Genomic DNA, 18549 nt, shown 5'->3' on the forward strand with positions numbered 1-18549 from the left:
GCACTGAAACACTCTACCAGATAAGTTGGTGTCCAAGGCACGTAATAATTAGTGAATAAAACACCCCCAGAGTATCTTAATCCTATTAAAATGTGTCTTTTAAAGTGTAAATGAATTTCTAATCTAATTTTAAATGATGATTTTCTTCCCATAACACACACTTTCTCTGTAGATAACAGATCCCAGGGAAGCAGAAGGTGAAGGAGAGTAAGACATTAATGTCAAAGATTTTAATCTTCTGTTTATATTTTTGAAAGATACTTGGCCATTTGCTTTTGATTTTTCTGTATGCCTCTACTTCTTCCATCACCCCAGTTCCTTCATCGCATTGTATAATTTTCCTTGTCTGCATCTAGGTCATGGCGATAATAATAATAATAAATTAATTTTGTAAGGCAAAGTCTAGGATTAGGCAACTGCAAAACTTCTTCAGTTTCTAAATGCAGGAATTATACCCTGTTTAAAGAATTAAAAAAGAGTTAAAGAGCTAAATAAGCGTTTCCGTGTGCCTGAAATTCACAGAATCACAGAATGGTAGGGGTTGGAAGGGACCTCTGGAGATCATCTTGTCCCACCCCCTGCTTGAGCAGGCACACCCAGAGCAGGGGGCACAGGGCCGCGTCCAGGCGGGGGGTGAATGTCTCCAGGGAAGGGACCCCACAGCCTCTCTGGGCAGCCTGTGCCCCTGCTCTGGCACCCGCACAGGGAAGGGGTTTGTCCTCATGTTCAGGTGGAACTTCCCGTGTTCCAGCTTGTGTCCGTTGCCCCTTGGCCTGTTGTTGGGCACCACTGAAAAGAGTCCAGTCCCATCGTCCTGACACCCACCTTTCAGATGTTTATAGGTATTGATGTGATCCCCCCTCAGCCTTCTCTTCTCCAGACTGAACAAACCCACGTCTCTCAGCCTTTCCTCATAAGGGAGATGCTCCAGCCCCTGATCACCTTAGCAGCTCTGCACTGGACTTGCTCAAGCAGTTCCCTGTCTTTCTTGAACTGGGGGGGCCAGAACTGGACACAGCACTGCAGATGTGGTCTCACCAGGGCAGAGCAGAGGGGTAGGATAACCTCCCTCACCCTGCTGGCCACACTCCTTTTAATGCATCCCAGGATATCATTGGCCTTCTTGGCCACAAGGGCACAGTGCTGGCTCAGGGTCAACTTGTTGACCACCAGCACTCCCAGGTCTTCAAAGTCTTACCAACCAGGGTGTCTAAATGCTAATGCAATGCGAGTTAAATATTACCCATGTTTTCTCTCCCTCCTTCACAATTCCTCCAAGGCAGATCTCTAAGCATCAAGCAAGAAGTGAAACACATTATAAGTTACTTTTTTTTTCTGATTCCCCTGCCTCCCTCATGCAGGCTTGGTTAGGTTTCTCATTCTTGCTGTGGTGATTTGGCATTGTTTCCACTGCAACTTACTTCAAGTCCTCTCAGTCCTTCCAGTTCTGCTGTCCTTCTGTGCCCTTCCAGCAAGCTGCCTGACGGCCTTGCTTCCTATTCACTCTGTGGGAATTGAGGGCATTTAATGTCTTTGAAAACTTAGCCACAGCAAGACAGCAAATGCCTTTATTTCTCAGGCACAACTCATTGAAAAACCCTTGTGTTTTTGCTTCAGTTAAGCCCAAATTCGGAGAACTGAACATCTTCCTGAATTCTTGTGCTTGTTTTCTCCTGTAGCTTTCAGAGACTTTGGGGACATAGAGGACAAGAATATGCTGCAGTGACTGCCATTTCTTCTTTCATCTTCAAAGCATCAGAACCACTTGGATTGCTTTTTTTATTGCAACTTTTGATGAGGAGTCAAAGCTCAGCTCAAGGCCAGTTTAAAGGACCATGTGCATTGTTTGAAGTGAAATACTTATGCTTTTGTAGGATTGAAGTCCTCAGCAGTGCCTATTAGTTCAGAACTTGAGCTGAGCCACCTGATCCTCCAAACCAACCTTGTGTCAGTTTGTTCTCCAAGTCCAGTCTAGACTGAACCTAACGTATCTGTAGACATAGAAGGTAAAGGCTTGGAGGAGGAGAAGACCTTGTTCAAGCTCTGTCCCTACCTGCAGTGTCGATGTAGCTGGATCATGAATAGACTCTTTCAATCTGGGTCTGAATACAAGCACAGCTCCCAAAGGCAATATGAGCATGTAACTACCTAGAAAAAGGCATCTGATGTGTCAACAAAATCAAGTCAATCCTATAGAGTGAACACCATGAAGCTGAGTGGCTAAAACAGATGATGATGATGCAGTCACATTAATATAATGATTTCCCCCCCTTTTTTTAGCTGCATTTAGTTTATCTCATTAATAGATGAGATAACATCCTTTGTTATGTTGAATGTTGCAAGTTGGATCATAAAGTCTTCAAGGCAAGTGCATAGGCTTTATGTCTGCCTGAGAAAGTATCTAATTCCAGAAAAATGTGCAGGAAAATCAACAAGGTAAATGTGTCATTTTTCAGATGAACATAAATGTTTTGTTCTGTCATAGCTGTTGGAAAATTGAAGCTGGCTGCTGGGGCGCAGATGTAGCTCAGGAGATCTGGCTTCAGGTCCTAACACTTCCTTCAAGACCTGATATGTTTCCTCTCATGTAACTCGCTCTTCTCCTCTTTACCTTTTCATCCCTGTTTATGTGATCTGTTATGTTACTATTTTCTTTTCCCATAAGAAGGCTGTGTAAAAACAAACATTTACACTTCCTTTGCTTTCTTTCCATTATCCCATCTCAGCAGAGCCCTAGGACCCCCTTCTCTGACCTACCTGATGATGAGAAGATCTTTAACGGAGGAGATGGCACATGGCAGAACCAGAGCCAGGATCAAGCCTTGCTCTCGGAAATCACAGAAGAGGATCTGGAGGCCATCCGTCAGCGGGAAGAGGCTATTCAGCAGATTGAGGTCAGTAACCTTCTCCAGTCATGGGCTTCAAGCTGGAAGTGCCGATTCCTTGTGTGTTCATTGCTCAACATGATGAAAGAACTGCTGATTTACATTGCTGCCAGTAGATTAACACTAAAAATGGGAGAGATTATCAAGTTTTTCTAAAAATGGAGATCAGTGGCAGGAGGAAGAATTTGAAATCCCTATGACCTCTAATGAAAATGACAAGAATTTATTAATGTTCAAGGGATAATGCATTTTTTTCCAGTTGGTCTTCCATAACAGAGTCTATAGTGAGGTAGTTTGCTTGAGCGTGGTTCTGCAGCAAAACAATTTACTTGATGCATGCAAACTTGAAACTGGAATTTGTTACAGACAGAGAATATTCAGCTTTACCATTGGAGAGAATAATAGGTAGACAAAAAGAAATAACTTGTTAACTTTTTCAAATAATTCAATGTTTTTGCTTTATCCAAGTATTTGGATGGTCTTGATGTAGTTAAAAGAAGACATACTATTTTTATTCCCTCTTTTTTTTTGGAAGTGCTATAAATGTATGAAAAAGGAAAAGGAATAAAAAGAGGTCTGGAGAAGTTAAACATCCCACTTTTTTTTTCTTTTTATTCTTCTCTTTTTTATGCTTTTGGGAAACTCTTGTTACTCAAATTTAAGCAATAATTGAGTAAAACCAGAACATGTTAAATCTTTCTAATTTGTATGCTTTTACAGGCCTAAACTCAGGATGAACCAAAAAAAGAGGGCTTCAGAATAATCAGAACATTTAATTAAGGACTATACTTTGTCCTTTAATTGCATTGAGCTAATTTTATCAGAATAGATTTTGGTTGTGGTATAGCAGGAATTGTGATTAAGTTAACAGTGCAAAAAGGGGACAGACGTTCCTTCTGTAGACTGGTGCTTTGAGGCTTTGACCTCGGTTTGCAAACAGTGATAGCTACATATGATTCAGCACTGTAAGTAAGAAATTTTGATAGTTTTCCAGGAATGGGTTGAGGTTAGTGTATGTCTAATTTCTATTATGGTTTGCTGAATAGACATGATTGAGCTTTGTGGACTTGTTGCATTACTAGGGATGAAATTCGTAAAGAATAATCTCATACTGAGTGTCTTTGGATGTGAATTGTCCTTTCATACTTGAGGGATCTCTTTGCATCCACCAGGACAAACTCTAGGGAACTTTGTTGCAAGAAAATGCATGTTTTTGAATGTTCCTGAACTTTGATATTCAAGAAGGATGGATACAAAGGTATTTCTGAAATGGTGTTGTGGACACAAAGGATATTGTTGTGATCCTTTTGTTTGAAATATAGTCACTGCCCTTTTTTTTTCCTGTCTTTATGTTGCCCCCTATCCTCCCCAGAAAAAAAAACAACCAACGAACCACATTTAGTGTTTGCCCATTAGGCAGTGGAGAATGACAAACCCCAAGCCAGCCTCAAGTGCACCAACTTTGGAAAATCAAGAGGTACAGACGTGCCTCTTTAGGGAGAACCTGATTTTGCTGGTTAAATCCCATTTCTCTGTCAGAAGCTGGTATCTCTGCATGGGGCTGCACTGGACTCCGGTGGGGTACTTTGGGCGAGTTGAGTGAATCCAGTCCCAGCGCTACATAACTTCAAAATAAATGCAACACTCATGTATTGGGCAAGTTGCGTGTCTGTTGATTTGGTAGGTCCTGTATACCTTTCTGCCTAACATGAATTTACCGCTGAATAACTTATTCAACTTACGTCGTTAATAACTTATTCAATTTAAGCTGTTAATGTTGTTTATCCTTCTGCTTCCTAAGAATGTGTGTACTTCCATTTTACCTGTTTTTTTCCCTATCTCCATCACAACCACATTAATTTTGCTTTGCTATCCAAGCTCCATATCCCTCCTATAAGGAGGACTGCATTCCACATGGATTATTTCAAACGTAGCTTAAGCACTTCTCCTCAGGAGGAAAATATTTAGAACCAATAGTACTTTATTTAACACCTCTTGTGAAAAAAATATATTGAAAATGAAATGGAGTTTTGGACTGCATCATACCTCTCCCCAGCTGTATTTAAATAAGCAGATGGTGCTTTTAAATAATTTCCACTGGATTTTGTTTTACTGTTTGTTGACCCACACAAATGTATTTCTTGTGAAAGAGCTCATCTTGCACATTAAAACTTCCCTGAATTCATTAGAAGTTTCGGGTGTACAGAGAAGGGACTCACTGAGCTCATAGTTACCCCGACAAGTTTTTTTTCCAATATGTTTTCAAATCCAGTAAGTAGCCAAGACTTTTAAAAGGAAACATTATTCCTAACTGTCAAACACAGCTAATAAACTGAATTTATTGCCAAATTGATGTATAGCTTTTGTTCTCCTTCGCTCTTTGGGGACCAGAATGGAGAACAGAGCTGTGCAAAACATCTTATGCAAGTAGATTGGTGTTGCTGGGATTTTTACTTTTCCTGATATCTAGCACCAGAAACAAGTAGATCTTAAGCAGCACAGAAGAGGTCACAGAGCATTGCTAGAACATCAAATCTTCTGGGCCATGGAGATTAGCACACAACTTTGGAAAAGCTCATGGTTCTGGTACCAGTAATGGGCCTTTTTTTTTTTTTTAAGAGACATTGAATTTGCCCTTTTTGCAAGAACAGATATAAAACCATTTTCATTGCTGAAGAAATGAGGAAATAAATTCTGTTCCTGCCTTGTGTCCTGAAAAACAGATATAAAACTGTGCCCATAATAGACATCTTCTTAATGTTCCAATGACTCTTTCCCACTTGTGTGTTTTCCACATCTCCAGAATCTCTTCAGAGGTTCAGGTTAATGGGACATTGTTCTCTGCCATGAACATCCCTTGAGGCACTTTTAGCATTCACAGTTTCCACCTAGAAAGATAACAGCCATGTCAAAAGTTCAGCTGGCTGTTCATTTTATTTAAATGTGCCTCTTTTGCTATTGCTTGCAGATTAAAAATAGAGAAGTCTGCAAAGGAGATGTCTCGCCAAAACCTTACATTTTGGATAAAGATCTTTATTGCTTGGAAATGTCAAAATCTGGTAGGACACAGCAGCCTTGACACAAGTGTTATTTCTTAAAATATTGCTCTGAACTGTTATATAAAACCTATTTTAACTTGAACTGTATTGGCAGTGAATAATAGATGCCATAACAACTTTATATATAGCACTGTAAAATGTGCCATCAGAAATACATGAGCTGAACTGTAATGTGCATTGTCAGTGCTCGGTGCTGGCACAAGCTCTGTCATAGCAAATATATATAATTTAGCGTCCCATGCCTCTCACTAGCACCTGTGGTCATGTGAAAAATGGAATGAAATAAAACTTTGAGAAGAAGTGGATAACCATTGAAAGGAGAACTTCAGAATTTTATCTGGTGACTGGAAAGACCTATAAAAAAAGATGCTAAATGATGTATTGATTCAGAAAGCCTCGAGTGATCCTCCCCATGCAGGCAGCTTCTCCAGAGGTGATGAAGAAGGAAGATGAGATGAACCTCTCGCAGGTCCCACCAACATTTCCTTGGAGTCACCACCAGGTGATCCCGCCTTCTGCACAACCTGCTTTCCTTTCTCAGAGCAGTCTCCTGTCCCACTCCTGTGGTTCCCAGGCTGCTAGCACAGCAGTGGGCACTCTCCTACCACGAAGAGTGGGCAATAGCTGAGACAGAACTACACCAGGGAAAGGGCAGATATGGAGAACAGGGCTTGCTCCTGGTATTGGGAACAGCTGTCCCTAAAATGGCAAGGTTCACGTCATCTATCCTGACTTCCCTACACCTCTTTTTCTCTCCGCCCCCACAGGAGGAGCAGCAGCAATAAGAGCTCAGTCCATGGAGGCAGGAAGCTGCCCATTTTATCAGCTACCAAATCTGACACTACCAGGACTAACCACATCAATTCTCAGCCCTGAAAACCAGCAGCTGCCAGTCAGTTTATACAGATAATTGTAGTTACTACATTACTTAGGAGACAAGAAGTCAGTGATTCAGATCAAATGAATACAAGGTATGTCTGAAGCTGAAACAGTTTAATTATTAATCACTACTGGATGGTCAGACATTGCAAACTGAAGAACATCTGTTGCAGATGACTCTGCAGCCATGAAGAGTCCCCCAGTGGAAAGGTGCTAGGAAAGCATTTGGAGAAATTAGTTTGAGTATCAACTCTGCCATCAACTCCTCATGTGCCCTGGGCACTGATCATACTGATCTTAAATCACTTACCTATAAAACGAGCCTGAAAGTGTCACCCTGTCTCTCAGAGCAATTGGGAGAATAAGTTGTTCAGCATGTTCCTTCCTCACTTTGGTCAGAAGACAGTAAATAACAAGAAAAATCACCTCTGCTCCCTGGGGTATTTCCACAGGTTTCCATTTATTTCTTTTTGTATTTAATGCAGAACTCAGACTTTAACTTGGCTGATGTGAGAAGGCGGGCAGTTTTCTCCAGTAATATATGATCATCAGAACATAAGAGCCAATGCTGTCTGGTGATGCTTTGCTAACCTCTGGCAAGTGAGTATAAGGTGAGAATATCTCCATCCAGTTTCTAATCATCAGCTGAGGATATCCTCAGGAAAGCTTCATTTTAGTTGACGTGTGTCTTGGCAAAAGAGGAGGAGAGTTGGACAGGGTGTGGCAACAGGTGTGAGAGAAAAGCCTTTATTTTTAAGAAAGGTTGTTACTTCTGGGTCGGTGTTGAGAAATGTTGATGCTCATTTCCTATCTGTTTTGAAGAGAAGTGATAGATGCCAGCCTCCATGCCTGTCAGTCAAACACTTGTAAACAGACAGAAAATGAGATACAATAAAAATAAAACAAAAAAAGCCCCACAGAGGCTGTCAGAGTGTGTTTGTTAGTTCAGACATGTTCCTTGTTCACTCATTACTACATGTCATTTCTTGCTGAGGGGTATTTTCAGTAAAATCTCTCACTGATGCTAGCAGTTTAGAAGGTTTAATGCAAGCTACTTTATATCTTTCATCAGTTTCGATAGTCCAGGGTTTTGACTTATGAGGGCTCTGCCTGCCTCTTCACAGAGACTTTTCAACTTAGAGTAATGTATAAATAACACAATATCATGACAAGCACCATAAGTGAAAGATCTGGTGCCGCCTGAGTGTCAAACAGCACTCTTTTCATGGCAGCACAGTGGAACCTAATTATCATGAGCAGCAGAGCTGCCTGCAAGGTTGACATGGCCATCCCTGGGACTTGGTATTGAGTTGTTCCCTAAAGAATACACTTGAGTGTTTTGGCCAGTCTAATTTAAAATGACCCAAGCTGTAGGGCTGCCACCATTTATTTCAGGAGACTATTTCACGGTCCAGCAGGCTTCAGTGTTGATGAAATGCTTCCCTCTGTTCTTGCTAAAGATCCCTTTCTCATTCTCATCTCTTTATACCTAGTAAAACTCTACTGGACCCTGCAAATAATTCTTCTTTCCCTTTGGCTTTTAAACTCCTCAAATGCTAGCAGTTATCTTCCTCTTCACAAGTCAGTCTCCCTTGCTTGTCAGTCACTTAAGTGCTCTATTCTCAATTATTTCCCATTTGTTAGCTCCTTTCTCCTACAGCAGCAGACTGTGTATAGGATCTTGGTATTGCACCAAAGCTGAACAGAAGAAATGTGTAAAAAACCCCCATGGATCCAGTTCAGAGGTTACAAGTGCTGATGGAAAATTTCTAGATAATTTCTATGCTAGTAAACTAAATAGCACCAAGGACACTAGAACTGACTCATTATACTTCTAAATTGTTAGAGCATATCCTGGCACACTTTTGACCCACATTAGCCTGTGCTTGCCCAAATATTGACACAGTCTGAGAGTTAACATTTTGTGCATAACCAGTTTCGAGGCAGCCACCCTGTTCAGAGGGTAAGGGGACTTAATGATGTGGATACAATGAAGTGCATACCTGCAGTTTCAGAGCCTGAGAACAGGCATCTTCCTTGTCCTTATATACCTGCAGTCCTATTGATTTGATGATTTGATCACAAAAATTTCCTTTAGCCTTCACTGACACTTAGGGAAGAAGAGGAGTAAGGTAAATTAAGGGTAAATTCCGTGGGAAACTGTGCAAGCCTGAGGGCAAAATAAGAGCTATGTGAAAATAACAGCTGGCCTCTTTGAAAATGTGGAGAAGCCTTAGCAAGTATTGAGAACAAAAAGCAGTCTATCCCAGCAGACTCATGCAGTGACTGTTTTCATTGCATATTGATTTGCCCATGCCTCCTCTCTTGGTCCCCTTGTGGCCTCTTCGACTTATGCATTGCTCCAAACTGCAATTACTTGCCTTCACATCAAAACCCTTCATAGGCAATCACCACATCCTTAACATATTGCCTTCAAACTGCCAGTGTCGTGCCAGTCAGCACTGAAAAGTTTTATTAATTGGAGTTTCAGAGGCTCTGCCCTGATGGGCCAGTGCTGTTTTTGTGTTTTCAGTGTCATTTTGACTCTCTCCCTGGTTCACTCCAGATGGTGCTCTCTCAAGCATCGTCATTAAACATGTGCTAGTTAACTTCCAAGCTTCTTTGTAGAGCAAGTCTGCTTAGGGTATGTCTATTCAAATGTTTTGGCTTCTGTGAGGAAGCAAGGATTAGAATCATAGAATAGAATCATAGAATAATTTAGGTAGGAAAAGGCCCTTAAGATCATTGAGTCCAACCATTAACCTAACACCTTCAAGTCCACCACTAAACCATGTCCCTAAGTGTCTTTTAAATACCTCCAATGATGGTCACTCAACCACTTCCCTGGGCAGCCTGTTCCAATGCTTGACAACACTTTCAGTAAAAAAATTCTTCATAATATCCAATCTAAACCTTCCCTGATGCAGCTTGAAACCATCTCCTCTCGTCCTATCACTAGTGACTTGGGAGAAAAGACTAACACCCACCTCACTGGAACCTCCTTTCAGAGAGTTGTAGAGAGCAATAAGGTCTCCCCTCAGCCTCCTCTTCTCCAGGATAAACCCCCCCAGCCCCCTCAGCTGCCCCCCAGCACACTTGTGCTCCAGACCCTGCCCCAGCCCCGCTGCCCTTCTCTGGACACGCTCCAGCCCCTCCAGGGCCTTCTTGTCCCGAGGGGCCCAAACCTGAGCCCAGCATTCGAGGTGGGGCCTCCCCAGGGCCGAGCACAGGGGCCCCATCCCTGCCCGGCTCCTGCTGGCCACACCAGGGCTGACACAAGCCCGGGGGCTGGTGGCCTCCTTGGCCACCTGGGCACAATTCCTGGGTCATATTTTGATGGGAATAATACACTTGCGCTCATATATTTTGTTTTAGTTCACTTCTGAGAGCACTGTCAGAGGTCACAAATTAAATTCATGTGGGATGAGACTCCATTAAAAGATGTGTTGCAAGCATCCACCTCATGGACTTTGCCCAATAATAGACATTCAGTCCATAGGAAAAGGCTGGAGCTAGTGTAAAGTAAAATTTCATGGATAGTTTGGATATTAGGTCCCCAGCACCAGCTGCTCTGCAGTACTTGCCAGTGCAGGTACAGACTTAGTTCTTTCTAGAGCAACTGAGAGATAATATGATTCCTGGTCTTCACCAGAAAGCCTGTGTGATTACGTATTACCTTAAGTTTGTCTTCTTCCATCCAGTACAGTTCCCAGTGCTGCATGGAGGTGCCATATACTTTTCTTATCATGTCCTCGAGTCCAGAACATCATCATGCTAGAGGAATTTCACTGTCATGCTAGAAGAAAATTGCTCCAACAAGCTGTGACAGAAGTCTCCCATGACACCTACCACCTTGCACAGTGAAAAAAAATACACGATTACATTTCAGGGCTGAAGGGGAACCACCTGGGACCCAGAGGAGATCCAAGTGAAGTGCTCTGCAGTGTGAGCATAGCCAGTCAGTTCTGCTAGCCTCGCACAGTATGGCCTTCAACCAATCCATATGAAATGGCTGAGGAGTCGGGATCCTTTCCTTGCTGCAGCCCACGGAGTATGACAACTCAGTAACAACCTGGAGGACCATACAGGTGGCAGTTACATGCTAAAATAGCAAACACAAAAATCACATGCACCTACGGAGACTTCTTGCTGTATTTCCTTCTCTTTCAATTTCCACTGTTTATTGAATGCCACTGGTATATTGGTATACATCCATCTAGCCCATAAACTCAATATATCCAGACAAAGAGGCAAGAGATGAAATATGACTGGGTAATACGTTGTGAAAATTCTCTCATCATCTCCTTTCTGCTCACACATCATTTTTTCTAGGACTACTTGCAAAAGTCCAAGCTTTTTCTTATTGGCTGGCTAAAACTGTATTTCTTCCTCTCCTCATGAAAATGATTAGAGCTTGTATATTTTTGCAATCAGTATTTTCTCAGGGATATGTGTACAACCTAGAATCTCACTTTGCAAGACAGGGAGGGTTCGGGAATACATAACGTTTATTTTGAGCCCTAGACATTTCTTATGTCTCAGGTGTAACCCTATGATGATACCGTGAGTAGTGAAGTGCTTTTAACTAAATTGGAGAGGTTTCCACTGTGTGCTAGAGATAATTTTCCTTTTCTGACTTAGATTCCCAGTGCCTTATCCAAAGACTGTTAGTGGCACAGAGTCTTGCCCTAAACCTTTTTCTTCATGCACTCTTCCTTTCAGCGAGTTTGCATGAAGAAGCTGGTAATGAAAGCCTTGATTCAGCAAATCACTTACACCTGTCTTAAGAGCTTTACTGAATAGGGATGGACTTTAGTACCTACTAAAAGTGAAGTATTTCCTCTGCAGAAGGAGAAAATAGTGCTGACACACACATTATTTGCTAATAATCTGAATTTTAGGCAGACACATCTGCATATATAACCCCACAGAAATGGAGCTGAGTTAAAGACTTGTATACTGACTGTCAATGTACATTGATAAGGTAGAGATCTGGAGAGAGATCTCTAGTGCTTGTGATGAAATAGTGTTTTGCTTCTGCAAATCCTCTCACTTAAGTGTTAATATTTCCTTTGTTAAAAGGATGTGTTACTTTCCACCTCCGTTTACTGCACTCTTGCCTATTTTTTTGTTGCCAGGTGGTGACTGTCTCAATAAAGGTAATATCTTGCTCCTATTTCTCTTAGCACAGACAGTACAAATATCACATGCCTCATCGATACAGCTATTTTTGTGGATGTGATTTGCTGCCCCAAAGGGGAATTACCACTCTCACCTATTCCTTAGGTTAGAGCAGTTCGCTCTCTAGTTCTCTGGTGCTAATTAATAACAATGTAGATCAATAGCCCATCAGCCGGCCAAGATCCCCTAGCAGTGCTCTCAAGAGCTGCTACTGCAGATTTGACTTCTTGCCTTCTTGTATTGAGTGCCCTGCTTTCCATTTTATTTCTTTTTGGTGGGGAAATCAAACTTACCCCCAATCCAGATAGAGATAATAACAACAGGATAGTCTTATGTCATGAATAGATAAAAGCTCATGTGGCAAAGTCCTGGAGCATCCCACCGAGACCCTGCTGGTTGGAGAAGGAGCTCAAGACACAGGAGGGTGAACCAAGTGTATTGAAAAGACCCTACAGAGATAATAAGGGAAGAAATCACTGAGAAGGTGATTGAAATCCACATTTCGCAGCAAGACCAGTTCATGTTCCCTCCTATTTACCAAAAGGTGCCTGTTTCTTTATAAATTATTATTGTCAGTAATATTCTCCCATATCCTCACAGAAATTAGACTGAAAATCACAGACAATGTTAACAGTATGAGCAATGGATGTCAAATTTTAGAGACCGATGCCAAAGACAGTATTAGTTTATGCCTTTGCACTATGCAGGCTTACCTTCTTCAGGTATTCTTTAATAATTTTAATTGCTCTTTTATAAAAGAGGATGTTACAGAACTGTATTTCCCCACCACCCTGTTCATCATCTATCTAGCCACTGTGTCTCCTCTGGCTGTCATTTCCTTCCCTGTGTTGAAGTCTCCTGTCCCCCTTTGTATTGAGGCTACCAGACAGCACACTTGAGGCAGAAAGGCTGTTCAGACTCACCTGGGTGTTATGGAGAAATGCAGATTTTAATGTAAAAATTTTAACGTATTTTTTTCAATGCAAATTTTTAGCTAGACCCCTCAGCAAGCTGGTCTGACCTCGTAGTTGGTCCTGCTGTGAATGAGAGGCTGCACTAGGGCTCTCCTGTGGCCCCTTCAAACATGAATTATCCTGTGATACTGTGATCCCATTATCTCTCCTTCTCCTCTGACTGCACCACTGAGGGCTACCAAAAGTTCATGTGTTAATCTTGCTTCAATCTAAAGCCAAGACATCTCTATTTCCCTGACTGTGTGAGGTCCCGAGTCATTCACATTCTCCCTCCTCTTCCATTTGTTGCCACTGCAGGCAGAGGTTCATGCTTTTCTTCCCTTTTCACACCACATTTGTCATTTATTTGGGAGAATAGTTAAGATATTAGGATGTCAGCATCCTTTTCTGCATTAGGTGGATCAGCAGAAATCAGCAAAGGCTGGTGTGCAGGACAGTCCCCATGCCTATGTCTGTACCTCCATGGAAGAGTAGCTTTCTGAGGTGGCCCTGTGCCCAGTGGGTGTGTGTCCCATCAGTGGAGTTACTCTGTGGACATCCCAAGGACCATGTGTCCATATGCTCTGGCTGGTCCCGAGTCTGCACTGTCATGTTTGCTACGAGTGTGAAAAACAATGCTGATCTTACAAGTAACTGTTGGAGCTGCCCATTGCTGGTCGTGCAAACAGAGCTGTCTGGTCTATAGACCATTAAAGACATATCTGAAAGTGTGGCTGTGGAAGGAATATAGCAGGTGCCCCATGGTGGCATTCACCTCACCAAATGCAGAGATCTTAAGAGTAGGTGTTTCTGCACACACTGTTTCTTAGGGTCTGTTTATACTCAAGGGAGGGAAATAGGGATTAGGGGTGAATAGAAATAGGGTTAGATTAGGCTCTGGGAATGTTCTGAATGCAAGACCAGAAGTTGGGCTTTTCTAAGCTGATGTTTGTTGATTGTGGATCTCTGTGTGCTTTCAAAGGACACTAAAACACTCTGCCAGATTGTCCTTCTTTCCTAAAATAAGTGTATTCTTTCCATTTTTACTGCTTTTGCCAACTCTTAGTTGTAACAGACTCTGTGCCTATTGCACAACTTTCTCCCCCATGCTCCTGCAAGCATGTCTTGTGAGTCCTTCACAGACCAGCATGACCTTGCTCTTTCTGTGCCCTCAGCTGACACAAAATCACACTTCTATACATGAAGCTCACCAGAAGTTTAGTGATAGGATGAGAGGAAATGGCCTCAAGCTGCGCCAGGGGAAGTTTAGGTTGGACATTAGGAAAAACTTCTTCACCGAAAGGGTTGTCAAACTTTGGAACAGGCTGCCGAGGGAAGTGGTGGAGTCTCCATCCCTGGATGTATTTAAAAGAAGGGTAGATGTGGTGCTTGAGGATATGGTTTAGTGGTGGACTTGGCAGTGATAGGTTAGTGGTTGGACTCGATGATCTTAAGGGTCTTTTCCAACCTTAACAATTCTATTATTCTATGATTCTCAGTCCTGTAGCCATTAGCAGCATGAGTCCTTACTTACTAAGGGGGGAGATGTATTAACCAAGACTCAGCAGACTGCTAGTATGGTGCTATCACTACTGAACTGGCTGGATTAGCCCAAATAGATGCAACCTTTCTGAGCACTTTAAGCACATTTTTTCCTGAGCGCTACTCCTTTTTGAGGAATAGACCTCAACAGAGTATGTTGGAATCATTGCTTTCCTACCATGTTTATTAATTCATTAGTCAAGTAGAGGAAAGAAACAAAGAATAGATAGCATAAAAGTTGCCTGAGAAGCGTGGATAAGTCAAGGCCTCATAAAAATATTTCTAGTTCTCAGTAGGGTGTTGCTAGTCTCATAAAACTTGTAGAAGAGCAGGGTTTAGCCTGAAATGTAAGACCTCAAACATCAAAACACAATAGCTTTTAAATATTCCTTCCTTTACTGGAAATGTAGTAAACATACAAGCACCTGGGTTGATGCAGCGTCCTACCCTCTGTATTATCAATATGCATTGGAAGTTCATTATGGGTGAAGGAGGGGACTACTTCGATGCAGAGAGTTTAAGCACTTACAACCAAGGTCACAATTTCAGAAGAATTCAGATCTGTCTTCTCCAACAGCAAGTGGAACGTAGATGTGGTGGGGTCAACTATGTAGCGAAAGTTTAGGTGCTTTATTTAGGTAGGTAACTGGAGACTATGGCTTAAAAACATCCATTTGCTCATGTAGGCATCAAAAACCACAGTTTTTGAAAATGTGGCCTCCTGCTGATATAAAGAACAAAGTTGAACTATCTTCTGATTTCAGCGTGAGGGATTGCTGTTGAATGATGGGAAATGGAAGGGTTTTGGTTCAAAGATCAAAACATATCCAGCCAGTTTTTTGTAAATTTAGTCTCAACATATTCTACTGAGCTGTCAGGGACTAAAAGGACTTTTCTGGATCACCATAAGCATTCATATGAATGTGTAAGACTTCCTTCTTTCCATGTACCCGTAGCAGGCAGTGCTGCTACAGCAATAAACAACGGCTCACCTTTAACTCTGCCTTTGGTGCTGGCGGTTTTCGGAGCAAAAGTTCCTGAGTCCCATCTTTCCTTGTCAGTTCTTGCCCATGCAGCACACAAGGGATCAAAGCTGCTGCAGATTTCTTACCGTGCTCCTATCCCCATTTCACAGCTGGGGAAACCGAGACATTATGGATTGTTTCTCTGCCAGTGGAGCTCAATAGATATGTAAATGCCTTGTCTAAGACCTGGGAAAGAGTCAGTATCAGTGCCAGGATTAAAATGCTGCTTGTTCTGTACTTCCGCACCAAATTCCCTTCAGAATGTGCTGCAATGAGAGATCCAAATACAAGATCTGGCATATTGGGCTTTTAATTTTTCTCCCCTTATTTGAATTGCTACGCAGATGGAACATGCTCCTGTTAACAAAACACACTGTCATCTATCCAGCTTGGATGAAGCTCAAGGAAAATGCTAATCATCATTTCTAACTGAAGGCAGATCTCCCCTACAGGGGGAGCTTGCTGTGCTCTGAAGTTTTACCCATGATATCATGACTTTATCAAGAGAAGCTAAATAGCAGCCCGTCTCTCTGAGAGTGCATAGCAGATTGCACTGTCAAAGAGAGAGATAACTTCTTGCCCTCTGAAAAATCTCGAGATATGAAGATGAGGCTAAGGAGGGAGGGCGGGGAGGAAAAGAGCTGCTCCGATACTTGTACACATAAAACACCCCTGGGGGAAAACTTACAGGAGTGTTGGCTGTGTCAGGCAACATGCTCTTAAGCTTTTAAAAGATGAGTGATCTCCTAAGTGCTGTGGGGCTGACAGGCAGATGTCCACAGGGAATGCAGGTACAGTGCTCAGAGCTGAGTGCTGGAGACTTTGATTAGCATATGCTGATCTTATGAATGACGGTTTGCTGCTGGCTGCATTCACAAAAGGGATCTGTGTTCAAAGCATTCCTATGTACAAGGGCATTTTGCTCCTGTCAAGCTTCTCAGCATCTGCCTTTCTCCCCTGGAAATGATGGGAGCCTGGATATCTGGCAATGGCGAGGAGGAACAACTTTAAATCTCATACAGCACTGAGAGCTGTTGCATTCTCTTTAGGAAGAAGACTGCTATTTTCTCATGTAAGAAAAAAATCATCTTAATGTGCAAGACAAGTTTTTGAGGAAAACAGTTACTGTCTCTGCCTGGCTGGTTTTAGGGACTGGCCAAAAATCTCTCTGCTGACTAGGTTTCTGGTGAACCAAAGTGCCTTTGGCAAGCTTCAATTTGTCAGGCATGAAATTAATTTGGTGGCTCAGTCTCAGCCAAGAAATTGGCTGTACCCGCTCACTGCAGCAGAAGGGGCTTGCGCGAATTAACCCATGTGCTCACCCTCATTGCCCAAAACACACACAACTGCTTCTGCTGAGTCTTCATCCCTGTGGTTTTCATAGGTTTGTGTCTTTCTTGATGAAACTCAGTTGAAAGCAGAAGTGCCTCTTTGTTCATGTCCTTCTTGGCATGGGGTGGGGGCAGTGGGGAGTCACATTGAAGGGAGGGTGGGAGATTATTAAGGAGGCAAAGTGAAGGCTGTCTAGATCCACAATGATTCAGCAGAATGTGATATTTACTCTCATTTCAACGGTCCCTATAAGTGTAGTGCCATGCAAATTTCAGCTCTTCAGTGTGATTTAATTAGCAGGTACAGCTAGCAGCCAGGACCCAAACGTCACTCAGTTAACATCGGTCCCTGTATTTGGCTTTATCCTTTAAAAAAGCTCTAAAGATGAACTCTCTGGAGCATTTCACTTGTCACAGGAGGCATTTCTCTCCTTCCGCTTTGTTCCTTGCTAACTGCAGAGGAACAATAAAAAGGGCTGAAAAAAATTAACAGCAACCCCTATGACTTGTCTGCCTCTCTGATTTCAGCTCATTCTTATCAATATGGGTCTCAGCACTGTGCTGCAGGGACTTTTGGGATTAGGTCCTCCCATCCTGGGTGTATGTGGAGGAAATAAAAAGAAATCCTGCACCTTTGCACGTTGGTGCTGATTACTTAAGAGGGATTCATCTCCGACTGAGGTCTGAGAGGGATAAGTCATGTTCCTTCAGTTGTTTCCTCTGTTGTTCTTTCTAATTTGTATTGCTGTGAAGGGTTAAGGAAGGTGACTCCAGGTGCTGCCATTAGAAAGTCAAATTGCAAAAATGAAGCATTAAAAATAAATGCCACAGCAGAATTGCTGAGCCAGTGAATAAAGAGCTTTAAATGCAAACCGGGAACTAGCTGCGCATTTCTCTACCAGTCACCTGTCTCCCTATCTGAGGATTAAGGACTCTGCGTCTTTTAGTCTTGAGTCTTCCCGTTTAACTCCAGGTGCTGCTGAATGTCACAACTTTTTACAACTTGCCTATTAAGATTTAGAGGAACTCCCTTCCTTTTATGTGGACCACAGTAGAAAGGTTATCACTTCTTCTGAGATATCACCTCCTAGGAAAGAGATCCAAAGAGGGTGTGTCGTAAATCATTAGTTTTTAAATATAAGTAGTCTTCCCCCAAACACACTACAGAAATTTGATGAGTGAGCTAATTTGCTTAGAGGATAGATACTCAACTGACTTCAATACTGATTTCTAAGTGCTGTAAATGAACTGGTGTCTCGTTTTGAATGACTTTCAAACACCTCCAAAGAAAAGCGTGAACAGCATTTCTTTCATGCACAGCTTTCCTTTCCCCTGGGTGTTTTTGCAGAAGCACAAGGTATTTTACAACCACACTCAAACAGATCCTGCCATGCTAGAGCATCTTTCAACATTTTTCTCTCCTTGTCCCTCCTGCAAGGTACAATGTTATCCCCCTCTATCAGGGTGCAGAGGTCCTTCCCTGTTGTCCCAGTCCCATGTCTGTGACACTGGCACATTATCCTGGCACTTTGCAGGGGGAAGAAAAACTGTCAGATGGACCATCTTTCTGGCTCCTTCCTGCTGTGTGCTGCTGGGGCTGGGGAGACCTCACGGGACTGCAGTCCTTGCTGCAGGCAGAGGGCAGCCCAGAGGATTTGGGGGCTGGAAGCTGTGCAACACAGAGGAGGTCTGGA

The 18549-nt window shown here is 42.5% G+C and overlaps 1 protein-coding gene across 8 annotated transcripts in view; it reads left to right on the top strand.

The window, feature by feature from the left end:
• TSNARE1 (t-SNARE domain containing 1) overlaps window positions 1-18549 on the top strand; it is a 511863-nt gene that overhangs the window by 272842 nt on the left and 220472 nt on the right. For 7 of the 8 annotated variants that reach the window (XM_064442001.1, XM_064441997.1, XM_064442005.1 and 4 more), the window contains one exon: window positions 2727-2894. In XM_064442001.1, the coding sequence (XP_064298071.1) occupies window positions 2727-2894 (168 nt within the window). The remainder of the gene's footprint in view (window positions 1-2726; window positions 2895-18549) is intronic. The other variant, XM_064442004.1, reaches the window with a different exon arrangement.

Source organism: Phalacrocorax carbo, chromosome 2 (assembly GCF_963921805.1).
Source record: "Phalacrocorax carbo chromosome 2, bPhaCar2.1, whole genome shotgun sequence".
In the NCBI taxonomy this organism is placed as follows: Eukaryota; Metazoa; Chordata; class Aves; order Suliformes; family Phalacrocoracidae; genus Phalacrocorax; species Phalacrocorax carbo.